Source organism: Anopheles stephensi, chromosome 2 (assembly GCF_013141755.1).
Source record: "Anopheles stephensi strain Indian chromosome 2, UCI_ANSTEP_V1.0, whole genome shotgun sequence".
In the NCBI taxonomy this organism is placed as follows: Eukaryota; Metazoa; Arthropoda; class Insecta; order Diptera; family Culicidae; genus Anopheles; species Anopheles stephensi.
The window spans coordinates 11,042,901-11,061,078 of NC_050202.1; the positions used below are offsets into that span (position 1 = coordinate 11,042,901).

The window sequence follows — 18,178 nt, forward strand, 5'->3', positions numbered from 1 at the left end:
GGCCGTGTGGTTGTTGCTCGAGAAGCAAAAAAACGGAAAACTAAACCAAACAACAAGAGCGGAGTACAACCAACGATCAGGAATGGCCTGCCAACACGCAAACGGTAGAGAAGCGTGTGCGCGCGCGGCGGGTCACACGCCGGAGGAAGTGAAAATAAATCCTGTCCAAACTGGCACTAGATCATGGCTGCCACGACCGGTTTTTCTTTCGACCGGCCGTTCGTTACCCACCCCGCGGGAACTCTCCGTCTACCAATGCCGGATTCTCACCTCACCTCACGTACCCCCGAAGTAAGTTCACCTTAAAGACAGGAAAAAACCAACTCCAACACGAGGACCTTGGTTCCGGGGGGGGGGGCTTCACGCGCGTACACGAAGTTACCGCGAGTACCGCGAGGATTGGTGGCTTTTTCTGTTCAGCTTCTCGCTCGAGAGGAATCGCGCCCCCTGCTGGGACAGGTATCAACCCGGGACAGAACTTTCTACCTTTGGAAAACCTTGAACAAGTTGACAGTACAGCGACTCGGCGAATAAGTCGACGATGGATGCTGCCAGTGAGAGAGAGAGACAAACATAGAACTGCCCAATGGAACTTTAATTGCGATTCATTGTTCGGGGCCTTGGATTATCGGACACCGCAGCAGAGATATCGGCGTGCGTCGTTCGTACGGGTTTTGTGAGGGGGGAAACGGACCGCATAAACGAAGCGATAAACATTTATAGTGGACATAAAGTGAAGAAGTCACAATAAATAATCAATATGGTAAAGAGCAGAGCGGTGGTCGTACAGTTATGAAGATATAGTTATTGGAGGTTTGTCGATGCCGATGGGCACTGACACGGCACGGCAAAACATTGTCCGAACGCGTTATGAATTGATGTATCAATTGAGCAATTTGTGTGTGTGTCCTCAGTCTAATAACTTCCGAGGGACTCAACTTTAACACGGGTAAAATACTTTGAACGCTCTTGAGCATGACTTGCGATGAGATACAGCTGCAACAACTATCTCCCACACAAACGATCTGATTCCTAGCCCTCGTCTCACACGCCCCGTCCGTTTGAAACTTACTTCAAACTTAGCGCTCAGCGAAAGTCTACCGAAGCCACGACTGCCCACGGTCCCAAACAGATCCGACAAGGCAACTCCAACCTCCAACAAGGAGAACGCAAGCACGCAGTTGCGCGACCGGTAGAACAACTCTCTGACCACGCACGCCTCCTCGCCACCACCAACCTGTCGTTCCGCCCCGATCGTACGGCACAGATAGCGAAACAAGAAATCGACCCCGAAACCCGGACCGGCTGGATCTAGCGATCGCGCGCACACACTACGACTCGATCGATACGGAAGGTGGTGTTGGGTGCACCACTTCCAATATGGCGATACACCAAGATGTTCCGAGCTAGCTGGCACATCACTCCAAAACCGATATGGGAAGGTCCGTCCAGCGCCGGACACGCAGAAACCTCAATACCTGCCGCGATACGCGCGCTTTGACACAGATTGACCACCGGTCAGGTTATGTTGGTCATCGTTGCTCGTCATCGCCACGGCAGCGTTCCCGCACGAGCCAATAAGAAAGCCGCCCTGGACCGAGAATGCGGTCAGTAACGGGACGTCCATAAGCGATTAGGGCTGAAACTGAAAGTTCTCCAAACGGCAGCGTGTGACGACGGGTGCTGAATCTTAATTAATTGACGGATGTTTGGTGCTGTCGTTCGATGGACGCCATCCGAAAATCGTCCTCATCGGGCTACGGTGTGGTTTATGACGGTTGGCCTGGAGAATTCTAAACCAAAGATGAGCATGAGCCTTCAGGGAATGCAAATGAGATACTTTAAAGTGAGGCAATATATTCTTGATGGTACAAAAACAAACAAACAAATGGTTCATTTGTATGCTGCGAATCACACCGACAGCAAATCATTTTAAATATCCTATTAGCTCGTTTTGCGATAACCTAGTTTATTGTCCTGGTCGAGTGGAGAGATCAACAACGAGTCATAGAACCATGAGCAGGGAACCTTGGGAATATCTGGACGTTACAACCATTCCAAATCCGACCTCGAGGACTCTCTAAACGGTTCCGAAGATTTTAATTTATTATTGACATTTGTATTGGCAAACCTTATCGGAGCGGATTTGCTCCTCCGAAATGGTCCCCCGTCAAAAGGGCTCTTATCGTCATTTAATTGTTGCATTGTCCTTTTTGAAAAGATTCTGCTTTAAAGCATGAATGAGAGGCAAAATGTCAGGACAGGACATATAAAATCGAAAAAAGCCTACATCCCCCCCGTACGAGCATTCAGAAATTCCTGAAGTAGAGAAGAGTAAAAAAAAACCACCGTCGACGTGGAGCATCGTACGAGCATAAACTTTTCGCTCATTGCGCTTAACTTTCCGCTCGGGGAGATAGACTTGGCGGACTTCGGGATACAATTTTGCATATGCAAACGATGTTAGTTTCCTTTCCATTTTGCTGCATCGCTTTTTCCTTTCCGGGCGTGCCGATGTATTTAACACCGTCCTGGAAGGTAGCACGGCAAAAACGGGACAACAAGAGGAGATGTTTGCTTCTTTTAGTAGCCTTTCGTTGTGTAATCCAGCTTTCAGTCTTTAAATGGTGTTGAAGGATTTGAAGCGAAACACATCACACGCATATGCTAGGAAATTTTTATTTGTTTTCTTGTGGAAATGTTAAAGTTTTCCTCAATTCTGCGATTGATTTTTATTCAATTTAAGCTTAGAAAATATTTGCGAAAAATTGTTTCACAATAAAAAGCACGGGAACAGCTTTATCGACTAATATAAGGAAGAATTGAAACTTTAAGCTAAAAATCCAGGGGTGAGCAACTTTATGGCCTTCCCTGTTAAATTAAAATTAAAATTTAAATTCACATAAATTTTAATTGGCATCATCAAATTATTGCGAAAACACATTGAAAAACAAATATTTTTGTAATAATTTACTCAGGCTCTTACTAGGTTTACATTTCATTTTGTATTTTGTTTATTAAAAGTCTGTCCAAAATTTATCAAAAATCTGTCAAAAATAATATTGTATTGATACTTTCAAAATATTATTGCGTAGCTAAATCCTTCCAGGCACAATAAAACTTATTCATTAACCTTTTAATGGTACATCCTGTACGCTTAGGGGAATAACGGTTGAGCTTAACTTTTATTGCCGGCTCTATCCTTTCTGTCAAAGCCGAACACACTACTTTAAAATACACTCACAAAAAACGAGCTTATGCTTCTTCCTCTTCTTCCTTTAGTGACCGGAATCGGGGAAAAAAGGCAAAACCAAAAGGTACGACAAAACACTAAAACTCTCTCTTACGGATGTACGGGATGGATGTGTGTTTGGGTCGCCTTTCGACCACGTACATCACCATCCCACACGACCTGGCGTGGCAGGGAGCGGCCCTCCACCCACTAATGTCATTTTGATTAAAAAGTAGCGTCGCAAAAGTACAACTGGCGGCGGCAGCTAGTATTCCGTCACTAGCAGCAGTGAGTGTAAACGGTGACGTGGCAGCTGTGGTGCAAATGAAAATTGTCTAACTTAATTCATCCCATCCCCGTCCCAAACCCTTGAGGCACGCCGCGGAGTGTGATATGGAGAGCTCAGAACCGGAACTGACATTTGTTCCAGTAAAAAAAACCCTTCCATTTTACCCTCGAGATAGTCATGTTGGTCACGCGGTTTTAGTATGTCCATGAAACGGAGCAAAAAACAAAAAGACCAACACTAAAAACAAGCATTCGTCATTCGGCTTCCCGGCCCGGGATGATGCTGGAAGACGACACGGGTATCCGAAAAAAATTTAAAACACAAAAAACCGGTAGCGGTGAGGGCCTTTCGAAATTAAATAAAATGACAACCCTTTCTTTGCGCGAGATAAAAGATAAAATTTGGAGTTTGCAACCGGGTGGCAGCAGAGTTGGAAAAAAAATTTCATTACCATTTCCATTTCATACCCTACAGCGGCGGGGGCGCTTCATAAAAGCGACCGAACGCGTGCCGGGGATAAGAAGAACCACAACCGGGTGAAGAAGCTAAACCACCACTGCCACCACCACCGACCGAAAAGGCAAAAGTTCGGCAGCGTACCGTCGAGAGTTTTGGACTAAATTAAATTTTTGATGCACTTCCGGCACACGGGAAACGCCACACACACACACACGCGGACAGGTTGTTGCGGCAGCGGCGTACAGAGAAAACTTCCGATTGAAAACCACTGCATTATGGAGTGAGCCATGGCATAGGCAAAAAAAGGCGCTGCTCGCGCACTAATTAGCGTGAGCACGACGAGTTGGAAGGACAATATTTTAACGGATTTCAACCAACGGATTGGTGAGTAATTGTTGGATTCAGCTATTTAAATTAAACCTTTAAATTTAAAATTCAAAAAACATATATATAAGGTTGTAAATATCCCTTATATGCTCAACAATATTATCTCCGTTGCCATGGTAACTCCAATGGGACACGTCGTATCTATGGTCGCATTTTGACAGTTATAAATAACGTGCCGAACCGGGTTGAATGAATTAAAAATTTAAATTAGAAAACAATCCATCTAGAATTCGACACAAGCGACAAGAATCACATCCGCCAGCCGCCCAACATTAACCCAAGCCATAGAGCCCCCATAGATCCTTGCCACGAAACATTGGCAACAAAAACCAAGCCTCCCATCCGAATCGTTGCACGAACGTTGACAAAAAAAACATCAAACTTCCGCTTCAAATTCATCCATAGCACCACCGAAAGAATTCATCTTCATCGCGACGCCGTACGCAAAACTTTTCTCATTTATCCAGCGTGCGATGTAGCAGAAAATAAGCGAAACGGCGAACAGAAGTAGAAGCAACCGAAGGAGCCTTTGGAAAGCAAATTATTCTACGGTCCAAAAGTCACAGAGCAGCGGGATTGATTGTGCAACCGGCGGCAACCGGGGCTCGGATGATGGACACAACACCAGGAACTAGGAGGAGGAAACACCATGGAAGAAAACTGTTGCACGCACCGTGTTATATTTTATTTATCTCCGGCGCTGGCCAGCGAAGGGGGTATTTATTTTATTTTGCTCTACAACAGCACATGCGAATGATACACTGTGCTCCAATCAGCATCAGCATCATCGTCGATAGTGTTTGGTCCTTTGGTCAGAAATAAATAAATAAACGAAAACCCCCAATGCCGGTCTGGAGTATATCAACCGGGTGTTGATTGGAGCGCCGCTGAATAATGGAAATCGGAAGAATATCGATGAGGTCTGCCCCCAAAAAAAGCATGTTAGGAAAAAGAAAGCTTCTTGTCCATCGCTTTAGGAGAGTGTCCCTTATTCTGGACAAATCAATGCGGCTCTCTCTCTCTCTCTCTCAAAGGTCTGTCAGCTTTTGCGATGAATAATGCCTCCAATAATGCCTGTTTTCACGACAGCCATAAAATTCAAATCATCACAATGTCATAATTTTTAACACCTCTAGATATTCTAAGTGGGATAGAGGAAAATCTATCCAAAAGAGGAGAAGAAAAAGAAGCCTCAAAGAGCAACAACCACCAATCCATCAGGTTGTTAACCCCTTGTCCCATAGACCGTTAACTCGCCTCCTCATCCTCGCACGATTAACATGTGCTTATTAATATAAAAAAGAGCGCCAAATTCCCCCACGAATTCAACACACGTTTTCGGCACAAGCATAAGAGAGCATAAGAAAACCTGTTTAGCACCCCCAAAAAGGTGAGTAACTGCCTGTAGAAGGCAAAACAACCCTCCAATTTATCAAACGTGGATGCTTTCAAACAAGGAGAGAGTTGAAAAACTATACATCGGACCCAACATTTTGTCCTCCCCGCTTTGGGTTCGCATTTGGAGCGCATCTTGCGTGGGCAAGTGGGGCCGTTCTGCCGCTTATCAGCCAACGCGCGGTAATCCCTCACCAGATATTTCATTATCTACCCGTGTGCGAATTGCTTATCGAACGACCGGGGTACACGGCCCTTGGTTGGCGATGTCTTGGTTGTTGCGCTCGGAAGATAAGCCATCGGAGGAACGGACATTTTGAAGTACCGCTCTGAATGCAGGTGGGAGCTCTCAGCTCAAGTGTCTCTAAGGCACCAACAACTTGGTGAAGCTCGCCAAAAGACTCGCCCAGGCACCTTCTGTGTGCACTTATCAGAGGGCATTTCAGTACGTTCGATTAAATGAAATGGCGGACAAGACAAGCTCTTCAAGATAAGTGACGATCCTGGAACGGCCCTCTCGGTTCTGTGCAGTATAGGACGCAAATTTAAAACTACTAAACCCCCGAAGACACTATCACCGGACATAAATTAGTATTCATTAGTACATTCCATGTTCGACACATTCGCTTTTCGGGGACGATAGTTTCTCCCGGCGACGCTGCCCCAGGCACAGCACCACAAACAAACGCATCCAAGTCTCAAGTCAATCGCCGTAAGCAGTTCGGCAGCTAATTTTAGCCAGCTTAAGTTGATCGCTTCCAATTGGTGTTCTCGCACGGTGTGGTTTTGATCTGACGTGCGTTTGATGCTAGCAGCTGTCAGCTGTGGGTTTAAGACAGCAAGGCGAAAAAAAACTCCTTCACTCACATTTATTCGAGGAATTCGAATTTACCCATTTTTGTTTTTCTTCCTGCCCAAAACGGTTCCTGTAGGTAACACTTCCGGAATGTCGGGTGAGGCAACACTCACGCCCAATTCGAATGTTCGGGGATCGATTGAAGTCTTTTTGACTTTCCATTACGCTTGCACGGACCAGGGGTGATACGAGGGAAGTCTCGATCCGTCTGCACATCCATTGCGCGTTGCAACACCAACAAAGACCTTCCCTCTTGCACACACATTCCTGACACTGACTCAACGCCAATACATCGGGGGCGACTTCGAGTAGGCACAATTTATGTGCACTCATCTCCACCGGGTCCATTAGTGAGGGATCCGGATTTCGGCATGGGACGGAAAACACCGCTTCAATCTCGCTGGCCAACCGCCGACTGTTTGATGGTGAAAATCTGTGGCTCGATAAATTAGTCCTAGAGGTGGCGCTTTTTTCGGTGTATCATAACATATTTATAAGCATGATTCAAACAACATATTTCATTCGGAGTACCGACACCGTAGCGATCCGACCGCGCAGTCGCTTACCTCGAGCGTCTAATTTATGGATACCAAAACGGGGGCGAAATTGCTACTTATGGGATTCCAGATGTTTTTGCAAAAGATTAAGAAATAAGCTGGGACGATGGTGGCTTCAGTGACGGAGCTAAACTGGGAGATTCATTTGATCGATCGAAGTACAAAAATCTGTATTTTTGGGGAGAATAATAGGAATAAGCAAGTTACAGAAATGAATTTTTTATCTACTCAGACCATATGTCGACTGCTTCCCTGGACGGAAACCCAAACGAATCCCATTTGAATCCCAATCGAATCCCAATTGAGTCCCAATCGAATTCCAATAAAATCCCAATGGTAACTCAAGCGAAACCCAACCGAGTCCCAATCGAATCCCAATCGAATCTCAATCGAGTCCCAATAGAATCGCAATCGAATCTCAATCCCAAATAGAATTGCAATCCCAATGGTCCCAATAGAGGTCCCAATCGAATATTAAAGAAATCCCAACCATATCCCAACTGAATCCCGATGAAATCTTAATCGAATCTCAAACGAATCACAATTGAATTCCAATAGAATTGCAATCGAATATCACTCGAATCCCAGTCGAATCCTAATTGAATCCCAATCGTATCTCAATGGAATCTCAATGGACTCGTAATCGAATCCCAACCGAACTCTAATCGTATCCCTATCGAATCTCAACTGAATCCCAATCAAACTCCAATCGAATCCCAATCAAACACAATTCGAATTCCAATCGGATTCGGATCCCTATCGAATGCCAAATCGGCTTCGAATCCATTATTTAAAATCCAATCCGATTCGAATCATTTGTAGGGATTGTATCTTCGAATCTTGCAAATCCCGAATCAGGACGACCTTGACTTTCTTGACGTCACCAGCTTTAAATATTTTAAGCATAAAAATATTAACCATTCGAAATGAGATCTTCCGTCCTATCTTCCATCCCAAATTCCACAGAAACCCCAAAAACCTAACCACAATCGTACCATTTGACCGTTTTTCACAACTGACCGCAAAGTCGACCTATTCCCCCCACGACACGAAGATGCGCCCAAGGTCTCCGCAACTCCCACAACTGAACAGCAGCTAGAAAGAGGTCGGTCGATTGATGTGGCCACCGTTGCTGGTACGAGACGCTGGAGAAGACCTCCATATTGGGGCAGATACCAGAGCAGATACCAATCGAAACGAGCAAACGTTTAACCGAGCGCGTTTAACATTCCCCGTTCCATTGGAGCAGGATTATTGGAGCATCTGTCAGTGGCAAGAACGGAAGAAATCCATATTGACCACTAATGCTACCCCAATCGAAAACCCATTTTTGGAGAAAAAAAAGAAAGAGCGTGCCAGCAATTTTCTCGCAAACGCACCAACCAACCCACCACCCAACAAAACGTGGTCTGATGATGATGCTGGGGAGAATGTTTTGTTCTATTCGAGGTGGAGGCGCCAACTCCATTTTGTTTCCGATTGCCATAACATTGTCACTAAATTGGATTTTGTTGTCGGCCAAAATGAAAATTAGGGTTTTCTCAACTACACCAAGACGATTACTTAAAAATTGTTCTTATCAATTCGTTGAAAGATATGCTTGATAACAAGCAAAACAAAATGGAGCGCAGTTACTTTCACTTCGATTCCTCCGCCGAACACGTCAAGGCAAACAAAAAAAACGATCATTATTGAAAAGAGCGTGGTCGACTCCTGTGAGTGGCCGGCTCGACGTGTACACCGTTGAGTTGAGTGCTTTTCAGGCTCCTCGATACGTACTACTTGATTGTCATCAAACTACTTGAATCGCATCATCAGACCGGCTATTGTCTCACAACCGTCTCTTGCTGCCCTCTCGGCAGCGTACAGCCGTCTGAGAGTAAGGTTTAATGGTTGTAAGCCGGTTCTCCGTCGACGATGGGCCAAAAGACCGTTGAAGTGATCAACACCGAACGACTAAACGTATCCTTCTCGCCGGTTAAGAGCCGGTTGTTCCATTACGCGATTGTTTCGCCGTGGAGCTCCTCAGGGCCTTACCAAACGTTCCCTAACCATTGTCATTACCTCGAAACGTCACGCATCGAGAAACGGGACCATAGCCAGCCAGCCACAACACTGCTGCTGAGACCTGGTTCCTTTTAATCCGTTGCCCGGTCTCCGGCTGGTTGACTGACACACGGCGGTTGGTGACACGCTCCCATTTTGTGGTTTTACATGTCCCTCTCTCTCACTCTCTCTCTCTGTCTCTCTCCATGACATTGCACATTTCGGGGCCAACGCACACACAACAAAGGACCATATGTACGCGTGGGGGGGGGGGGGGGAACAGGGCTCACTCGGCGCAACGAACCGTGCCAACCGAAATGCAACGTTCCTACTGCTGCTGCTTACGGTGACACCAAGGGCGAAATCTAATACGACACCGCCGACTCTCTTCGCTCCTGATACGAGCACAATAGACCTTGCTGGCCAAATTTGCCGTGGGTTTTACGCACGCAAGAAGGCGAAACGCCACACCACTTGGTAACGCTAGCGCATGGGCACAAAACGCTACCCGCACGCTTCTTCTTCGGGGCCACAGATTGCATCTCCGGTTTTGCAGGTTAATGGAAAAATTTCGCAACGAACTCGAGCTCAGAATCCGCCATTCGTAGATAGAGGAATCGGTTGTCCACAAATTCTGCTAGCTGGTTTCGGGTTTGAGGCCAACTATTTAAGTAATTGAACGCTTTCGACCTACCATCGGATATCTTCTCCTACTGCCACGATCTTATGTAGGAGAACTCTTCAAGCTCAGAAGATTTCATCCAACGATCCAAGAGACGTAGTAACTTATTGTTACACCCAAACCCGAATCTTTTCATCCATTGAAGTAATACAATCCGAAATGGTCCTTTTTTTGCATGTCGGTAGCGTATTGTCTACTCATAATGCATTACATTGCAGCGTGCCCGTGCAGTGAGAAGACAGAGCGATACCGTCAGCGATGATCCTGCCACACCACCTAATAATGTAATTGGTTTGGTTAGACAGACACGTGACGGTTGGAAGTATTACATTATGAGATTTCTGTCTACGGCTAGAGCCGGTCTACAGCTGGCAGTGTGATTGTGTTTCTTCAGTAGTGTAATGTACAGTTGAGTTTAAAATGATGGCAATGACATCCAATTTCATTCTTCTAACAGCTTCTTCTTATTTGGCAGTACAACTTCGAGAGTTCACGGCCTGCTAATTATGGCTTTCGGTGACTTTATTGTACCCGAATAGTCAGTCTAGCGTATGGGGAGGAAGTCTTGAGGGGATTTGATTCCCTGTCCTGCCGTGTGAACCCCACCAGACCGTTCCATACTAACATACTTCATCATACCATATTTAGAAGTGGTAGAGTTCGCAGAGATCGGTTCCAGGGCGGATAGTAATATAAGCAAACTAAGCAGATGCTTGGGGCCTCGAGCTTTTCAAGAAGCCCCAAGAGGTATCTTCCTGCTGGTTGTGAAGTCCTGGGAGCAAAGGAGTATAATATCTTCATATGGCCTCAGACACTGGTCCAGTTCACAGATTTGATATGTTGGGAGTTCTCCAACTTCCATTCTGCTGAGGGGGCTCCAAGGAGCTTGATCCGCCGCTTGTAACTCATGTCATGAGAATGACACCAAACCAGCTATCCGGTACATTTATTAAATGTTGTCCACATGGACAGGGGAGGTGCGCAAGGTCTAATCTGAGATGGAATGATGGCGTTGTACATTGTATTGGCAGATGCCGGCGCTCGACCATGCCTAGTTGTCTGATAAGTGAGTAAGCGCTATGCATAAAGTACAATGGAGGAACAGTTCGAATAATGAGTTCTACGAGTTATACGGGAATCTCACCATCATCCAGCGAATTAGAAACGCCAGGATCCGTTGGGCTAGTTACAATGCTTGAAGCCCGAGCTTTCAAGAAGCCACATAGGATATCTTCCCGCTGATTGTAAGGTCCTGGGAGTTTCGATAATGTTATGGGTGCCGAACTCTATAAGGAGCTCCGTATAATATCTCCACATGGCTTTTAACTCTTTTCCAGTCAACAGATTCGACGTGTTAGGGACATCCAAGCGGCTTACTCCGCCAATGGCTAGTAATGTCATGAGAAAGACACCGGATGGCCGGATGCCGATCGTGCACTGCAACGAACATCTCTGCCACAGGCCAAGTTGAAGCGCCTGATAAGTGAGTAAGTAGGGGCAATGACAAGCTCTACGAGCTGTACAGTAATCTCACCATCGTGCAGTTACTTAGACTCGTCAAGCTCCGGTGGGTTGGGCATACCATGAGAGTGACACCGAACAACTCAGCCAGTAAAGTCATTTTAGGCCGTCCACATGGCCAGAGGAGGCGTATTAGGTTCAAAATGAGAGAGAGTGATGATATGGAGTTAATACGTTCACCACAACAGCCGGAATAAAGGGTTGGTGATCTCTGCCACACGCCTAGTTGTAGCGCCTGATAAGAGAGCAAGTACTAAGCATAAACTTTTAAAAGTTTAAAGTACAACGTAAAAAAATATAATTCTTCTCATATGTCTGTCGATGAAAAGCTTCTCCTCCATATACATTCGAGCTTATTTGTTTCTGCAACGATACCCTCCTCTACGATAACCCCAACGCGCATGTGGCATTTAAATTGCCCGGCTTATTTGTTTAACCTTTTTAAGCCAAAACCTCGCCGGCATCAAGTTTCTTCACACACTTTCAGTTTCATCTGAACCGCTTCCTATCTGCTCTCGCGTGCTTGCTTGCAAACTTCCCTTTCTAAATCATATTCTGAATGATATTATTTTGCCGACGAGCCCACAAACGTCGCTGCGTATATGTTTCGTCGGTGATCGTGGCCAACCAGAGGGAATTTTCACCCCTTGAGAGAGTATGTGTGTTGTGGGGGAGACAAAAATTAGCCCATTCCCATGCTAATGCTTGATGTGTGTTTTGTCCTCTGCAAGTTGGTGTTTCGAGCTGCTTCTTGTGCCGCGGTGAAATCAAAATATAAAAGTCGTTGATAAAAACCGGTTATACGCCTCGCAACCAAAACCCCCGTCGTCGTCCACACTTTTCTGCCACACTACTGACCGAATTTAGGCATCAAGGTTCAATTTCAAACCGGCCAGCAGCGGGGGGAGTGATGTCGTTTTCACTTTCGTATCAGCCACAACAGAGAGGCGTCTCCCGGCTTTTTACGGTGATCGAATTCGAGCGCGAGAGAACCGCTGGTTACAACATAAAGCAAAATTTAAACGTCCGGAATCTGGACGCTTTTTGGGCTTCGGGAAGGGAAACCTGAAGCCAGTTATATGATGGAGACGATAATGATGATGAAGCAGTTATCCTTGGCGCTGCTACGAAGGATCGATACGTGCGCAGCCCATGCTTTGAGTTGCCCCTCTCGGTGGAACAAGAATAATTACAGCGTACGTCTTCCTCGCCGGACGGTGGTCTCTGGTTGTCTTCCATTTATCATTGCTCCTCATCGTCTGCTACCATCCTCCGAATCCCTTTTTGCGTAACAGATGCACTTTCGATGCATAAAAGCTGGACGATAGCCACCGGGAACGTCGTCGTGAGACATTAACGGATCAATTTTGCAAATAAAAACCCTGCCCGCCCAACAATGGTCACCGAGAAGAATGGGAGGCTATATGGGCACGAGTTTCGCTGTTTAAAAATGCAACACCGTTGAATATTTCATCCCGCGTGGCTGTTACGGTCCTCCATTTTGGGGCCAGCCATATAACTTACAGGTACGTACCAAACACCGGTGGGAGCCGTAGATAGACAGACGAAAGAGCAATCCTTTTAAGAAGGTGAACAAAAAACCTCCCAGAACACATCCATTCATCTTTGCAGCGATGTATGACAGCAGACGAAGCAGAAGGAGTAACGGCCGAGGAAGGCAGGTGTGGAAAGGGGCCAACCGATTTTCCCAAACCAAAAAACACGAAAGTACACTTCACGTGCTCGGGAAAGGAAAGGTGGGAGAGATATATTACACAATTTTTTCACGTAGAAAAATAAGCTAACTTTAATAGCTTATTTTGATGGGCTTTCAATTGCCAGTGCCATTAAAAGAAGCATAACAATTTGTTGGAAAACATTTACAAAAGCGCAACATTAGTAAGTGTTTTATGTGTGGTGGGAGCGGTCGAAAATTGGCTACTGTGAGCCATACGATGAAAATTAGCAAATCCTCTCATAGTTGTGGAGGAAAATTTCCTTCTAAAATAATCATTATAAACTACTTAATTATGTCTAATTAAATTAAATTAAATTTGTAATTGATTGATGTAGCAAACTGTTGCTTTGAACAAATGGACACTTGTGTTATGGTTCGGAATACACTGTTTTTTTCATCTAAATTCGCAGGATTTATGAAATGTTTTGAAATAATACCCACAAATGTAATATAAACGTTTTGCATTAGGTGGGAGCGTCCGAACATAGTTTATTATGAGCCTTATTGTATGAACGGACAAAATCTCCTATTTGTTTGAAGGGGAAGCACATTAAGAATATTCATAACATAATTTAAATTGAACATAAAGTTATAAAACTCATCATTAACAAACTTAATATAATGTACTGCAATTGTACTAAAATAGGATTTGGAGCTGTTGGACCACACAGGAGAATGTTTCAAATGAACAGTAGTCGACTAATGCAACCCCGTTGTGCAAATTTTCAATCATATAATGGAATCTTGCATACAGTTAGGGAAGTAAGAAATATCTGTATCAGCGAGTATAAAGTTAAAGAACACAGCCATCCAGTCAATGAACTCGTTAAACTTCTACTTCTATTCTTATCCTCTTCCGCCATACATTCTACCCGGCATTACATTGTACACTGTCAGAGCCATCTTGGAAGACGGAATTTCCATCGCCCGACAACGTCCACCACGTAGCGGTTTATAATCCCACTTAACAACTACATTAAATGTGTCTCACACGCTGCCGTTCGGTGGTGGCAGATGCGTTCCGAAATTCGTAAATCAATTTTCAACAAGTGTCGCACACCAGGTTGTCCACAAATTCCACACTACAAAACCATCGCAACCACCTCAATCCTAAGTCTCCATATGTGCGATATGCCGGCGGCTTTCATCATAAATTTGTGCAGTGATGGTTTTATTGGCAAAAATACACACGCACACACACCCTGGCAAATTTTATATCAGTGCGCCATTTAGCCAAATCCATTTCTCTTCCTTGGGAGCACGAGCACGGGAGTGTGAAAATTAGTAGTAAACATTTTTATTAGTGTCCCCACTAATTCTTCACCGCTTTTTTATTGCGCTCAGAAAGTGCAAAAAACAAACTGCACCGCGTTAATCTTTGCTACAAACTTTGCCAGCCGCCGTTCGAAAGGACGAAGGCGACTTCAGGCGGCGCATGCCTTTCGCAAGCGCCATCCCGTCTGGTTCGTGAAAACAATATGGAGGTTTTTGCTTTTTTGTTTTAAGTCAACCAACCAGCTTCAATCCGAACGGAGGGGGAAACAACAGCCAGCCAGCCATTAGGGGAATCAAGGAGCCGATCGATGGGCTCGGTCTGGTTTGACCTATTTTTCTCCCCTCACTCACTATTTGTAAGACACGATTTGATTAGCGTTTTCTGGTGCTGTTTCCCCCCCCCCCCCCCCCCCCCGGCCTGTTTTTCCACTCCTTAGGCCTTATGAACTGAAAATCACCCTCTTTGTGCGCTGGAATCGTCGGTCCCCGTTTTTGTTTCCTGTACAGTGAATGGAAACCATTCAATCAATGAAAATCCCAAACACACAGACAGACGGAAGAATGGTAAATAGAAATCCTTCACTCACACAGCCACAACAAGGAAAGTGTGGAAAATGTGTTCCTCCCTTACCCTCTCCCACACCGCCCTCCCAACATGATGCTTTGCATTGATGAGGGTGTTGATGGTTGTGCCGGGAAAGTCTTTACGCAAATAATACCCGACAAAAGGAAAATCAGTATCAGGATATTAAAGTATTTCTCACGTTCTGTCCCATTTTGCAAAAGGTCCCTGTGTGCAAAAGGAGCGCAAGGTTTAAACAACGCACAGTGGTAGTAGCGCACACAGAAAACTGTGACAAATTTAAACAGATTTTAAAATAATTTAAAATAAGTAAGGAAGCATTTATTTTTAAATTAAACAAACTAATACGGGAGGACATTGCATCGGATATTTTTCTCGCCTTAAAGGCAGCCTTTGGCATCAGTCTTGGGAATAGGGCTATAAGATTAAGCCTCTGCAGAGAGAGTTATCGGTGTCAGACTTCTTCTACTTGGCCATGCAGACCATCCAAAAGCTTGCTAGACTTCTTGATATCACGTAACTGAATAGTCAGTCCTCATTACGGAAAAAAAAGTTCGGAAGAGACTCGATCCTTTCGTGTGAAGACGGCCGTCGCTATCGCCTTGATCATCGGACCGTCCTGAAGTTGCTCAAAGTACGTCCATTGTCGAGTTTTGAAGTTTTTCGAAGATTTTTGCTCCCCAATATGCTGACAGCCTTGGGCAGAACTCTCAGTCAAAGACTTAACTGAGATCTCTATATTGGTGAGCTGTCAAGTGTGTGTCTACTGCCGACTCATATCCTACAGGGTGGATAGATTTAAAGTTTAAAATTCAATATTGACTACTGAGATCTTAAGGCGCACTACATCCTGTCAGTATACTTCCGAAATAGCCGTTAGGCTCCATCAAACTAGACTACTAGAAGTGAATTTCTGAGGAACTTAGGAATTGTTTTCTGAAGACCAGGGATTTGTCTCCTTCGATTTGAGCTTCATTTCGTTGGGAAGCCTCGTCTGCAGATGCAGTAGACCAGCATATCTTGAGGATATCCTCACACAACACCGCTCTCGCCAAACTTACCCGACTATTGAGCGGCACCTCGCTCATCTCCTGGCCGGTACAGAGCCGCTTGTTGTGCGGTCCATCCTGGCCGCCGCCACCGCCGCCGCCGCCGCCCGCGGCACTGCCACCGTTGAATGACGCCATGATCATCACACCGGCACCGGGGGGATGTTGCTGCTGTGTGAACGCGATCGTTGTGCCTGGGTCGTGTAGCCTGCGCGGCTGCCCTGGTGTGGTGCGCGAGTGTTTTAACTGGCCCTTGACTGGCTAGCACACAGCGATGAACGCTAATTTTCCTCTTCGGGCAGCAATCGAAGGCGCTACCCGATTTTCGCAATTTGCTTTTGTGGCTGTTTTTGAGTGAGTGTTTATGTTTATTTTTCTGTCAACTCCAAAGAGTTGGTTCGTGTCAGTCGAACGGGGTGTTGAACAGGGTGTGTGTTGCTTTTGTCTGCTTCAACAGACAGAAAGTTGTATGTAGAGTAGAGGAGACAGAGAGACAGAGAGAGAGAGTGACAAAGAGTTACAGAGAGATCGTGTGTTTCGTGTAGTAGTTCGTGTGGGTATATGTGGTAATCTAGTGCGAGCCGGCTCCTCAGCTGATTCGATTCGGACGATTCACGTGGAGGAAAAAAGGGAGAGGCTTTTTAGGCGCTCGTCGAGCGACACACTGAACGCACTGTGGGGCCCGAAAAGGGATTTTGGGGCAAAACTTGCTTTTCTTTTGCGGCTAGCTCTTTTTTCCCCCTCTAGCTTCTTCCCTTACACACACATACACACACGCACACGTTGATTGCACACTTTACGCACGCACGCACGAACGCACTCTCTCACCTCAAAAAGCACCAAACACACGAGAACGCGCGGGTGTAATCAGGAATGGCCACGGAAGGATTTACTTTTATATTGCGCCAAACAACACACTTTTAGAACACACTTCCTTTTGCATGCACTCTGCTAAGGTTGGAGAGAGAGAGAGAAAAACAAACAAAAAACACGTAAAATAGTTGCCTTTGCCAATCCGGCTTTAAGGTGTCCAGCCGTGTGTGCAGCCTTTGCTTGCTTTGATCCGCTCGTTTTCACTCGGAAGCTAATTGAACTGGAAAGGAAAACTTTCGAAAAACTCGCACGCACCGATTGTCCAACTCGATTGTTTTATTTATGCAATTGCCTGCTTTTTCCTCTTTCATCGAACCGAGCAGTGAAATGGTGAGATGACGAGCGGCTCACTCAGTGCTTTCCAAGGAAATTGTTTCTCACTTCTCATCGCTCACACCATCGATCTGTATCGCAGTTTCGCAGTTTTCCATGTCCGGTTAAGAATTGTATCACAACGCGTACCATCGCCACATAGCCACAATCGTCAAACGTACAGACACAAAACACGATATACCAATATTCACCCTCTAAAAGGAAACAGATACTCCACTCAACAGTATATGCCGGCGACTTGCCCGAAGCACCAACAAGGGCGGAAAGAAAAACAACCCGGAAATGTCAAAAATTGTAACCCTCCGTAAAAAAAGGGCTGTCAAAAAATGTCCTTCCACCATCACCAGCTAGCTGTCAAAAATTCTTCCACAAACGTAGCACACCACTACTACCACTACGTGGAGGAGGAAAACTGCGTTTCGGGAAAACACAGTTCAGTCGAATGTGGGAATCCGAATCTCGCCACAACGCACACAACCAAAAAACGCGGGTGATCCTTTCCCACTACTAGCCGGGAGGGAAAACTCTGCTTTCTCTGGCGCTTAGCAAAGAAGGGCTTTCGCTTGTTGTGGTGAGCTGAATATGGGGGGAAAAGCTAGGGGAGTGGTGCGGAACGCTGGAAACGCATTATCAATGGCGTTGGCAAGCAAATGGTCGAACCGGGAAAATGGACACATACACTACCAAACACGGTACAGCAAGGAAGCGGGTCAATGTGTAAGAGAATCGTGAAAAAGGACACTTTTCCACACACACAGTAGGTGAGAAAGAGAGCGACCCGAGAGTAGGCTTTGCTGCTGGAGGCAATTTGTCTGGTTGGGAAAACCTGCTGCGACTACTATTTTTTCCACACGCTTTCCCAACTCCATCCCTCTCCCTCACTCTATCGTGTTATCGGTGGAA

The 18,178-nt window shown here is 45.6% G+C and overlaps 1 protein-coding gene across 23 annotated transcripts in view; it reads right to left on the reverse strand.

The window, feature by feature from the left end:
* LOC118503934 (heterogeneous nuclear ribonucleoprotein L) overlaps nucleotides 1–18,178 on the reverse strand; it is a 207,025-nt gene that overhangs the window by 170,254 nt on the left and 18,593 nt on the right. For 17 of the 23 annotated variants that reach the window (XM_036037785.1, XM_036037803.1, XM_036037786.1 and 14 more), the window contains exon 2: nucleotides 16,082–17,020. The exons of 2 other annotated variants lie outside the window; for them this stretch is intronic. In XM_036037785.1, the coding sequence (XP_035893678.1) occupies nucleotides 16,082–16,213 (132 nt within the window). In that variant the 5' untranslated portion in view covers nucleotides 16,214–17,020. The remainder of the gene's footprint in view (nucleotides 1–16,081; nucleotides 17,021–18,178) is intronic. 4 more of the 23 variants (XM_036037804.1, XM_036037781.1, XM_036037784.1 and 1 more) reach the window with 3 other exon arrangements.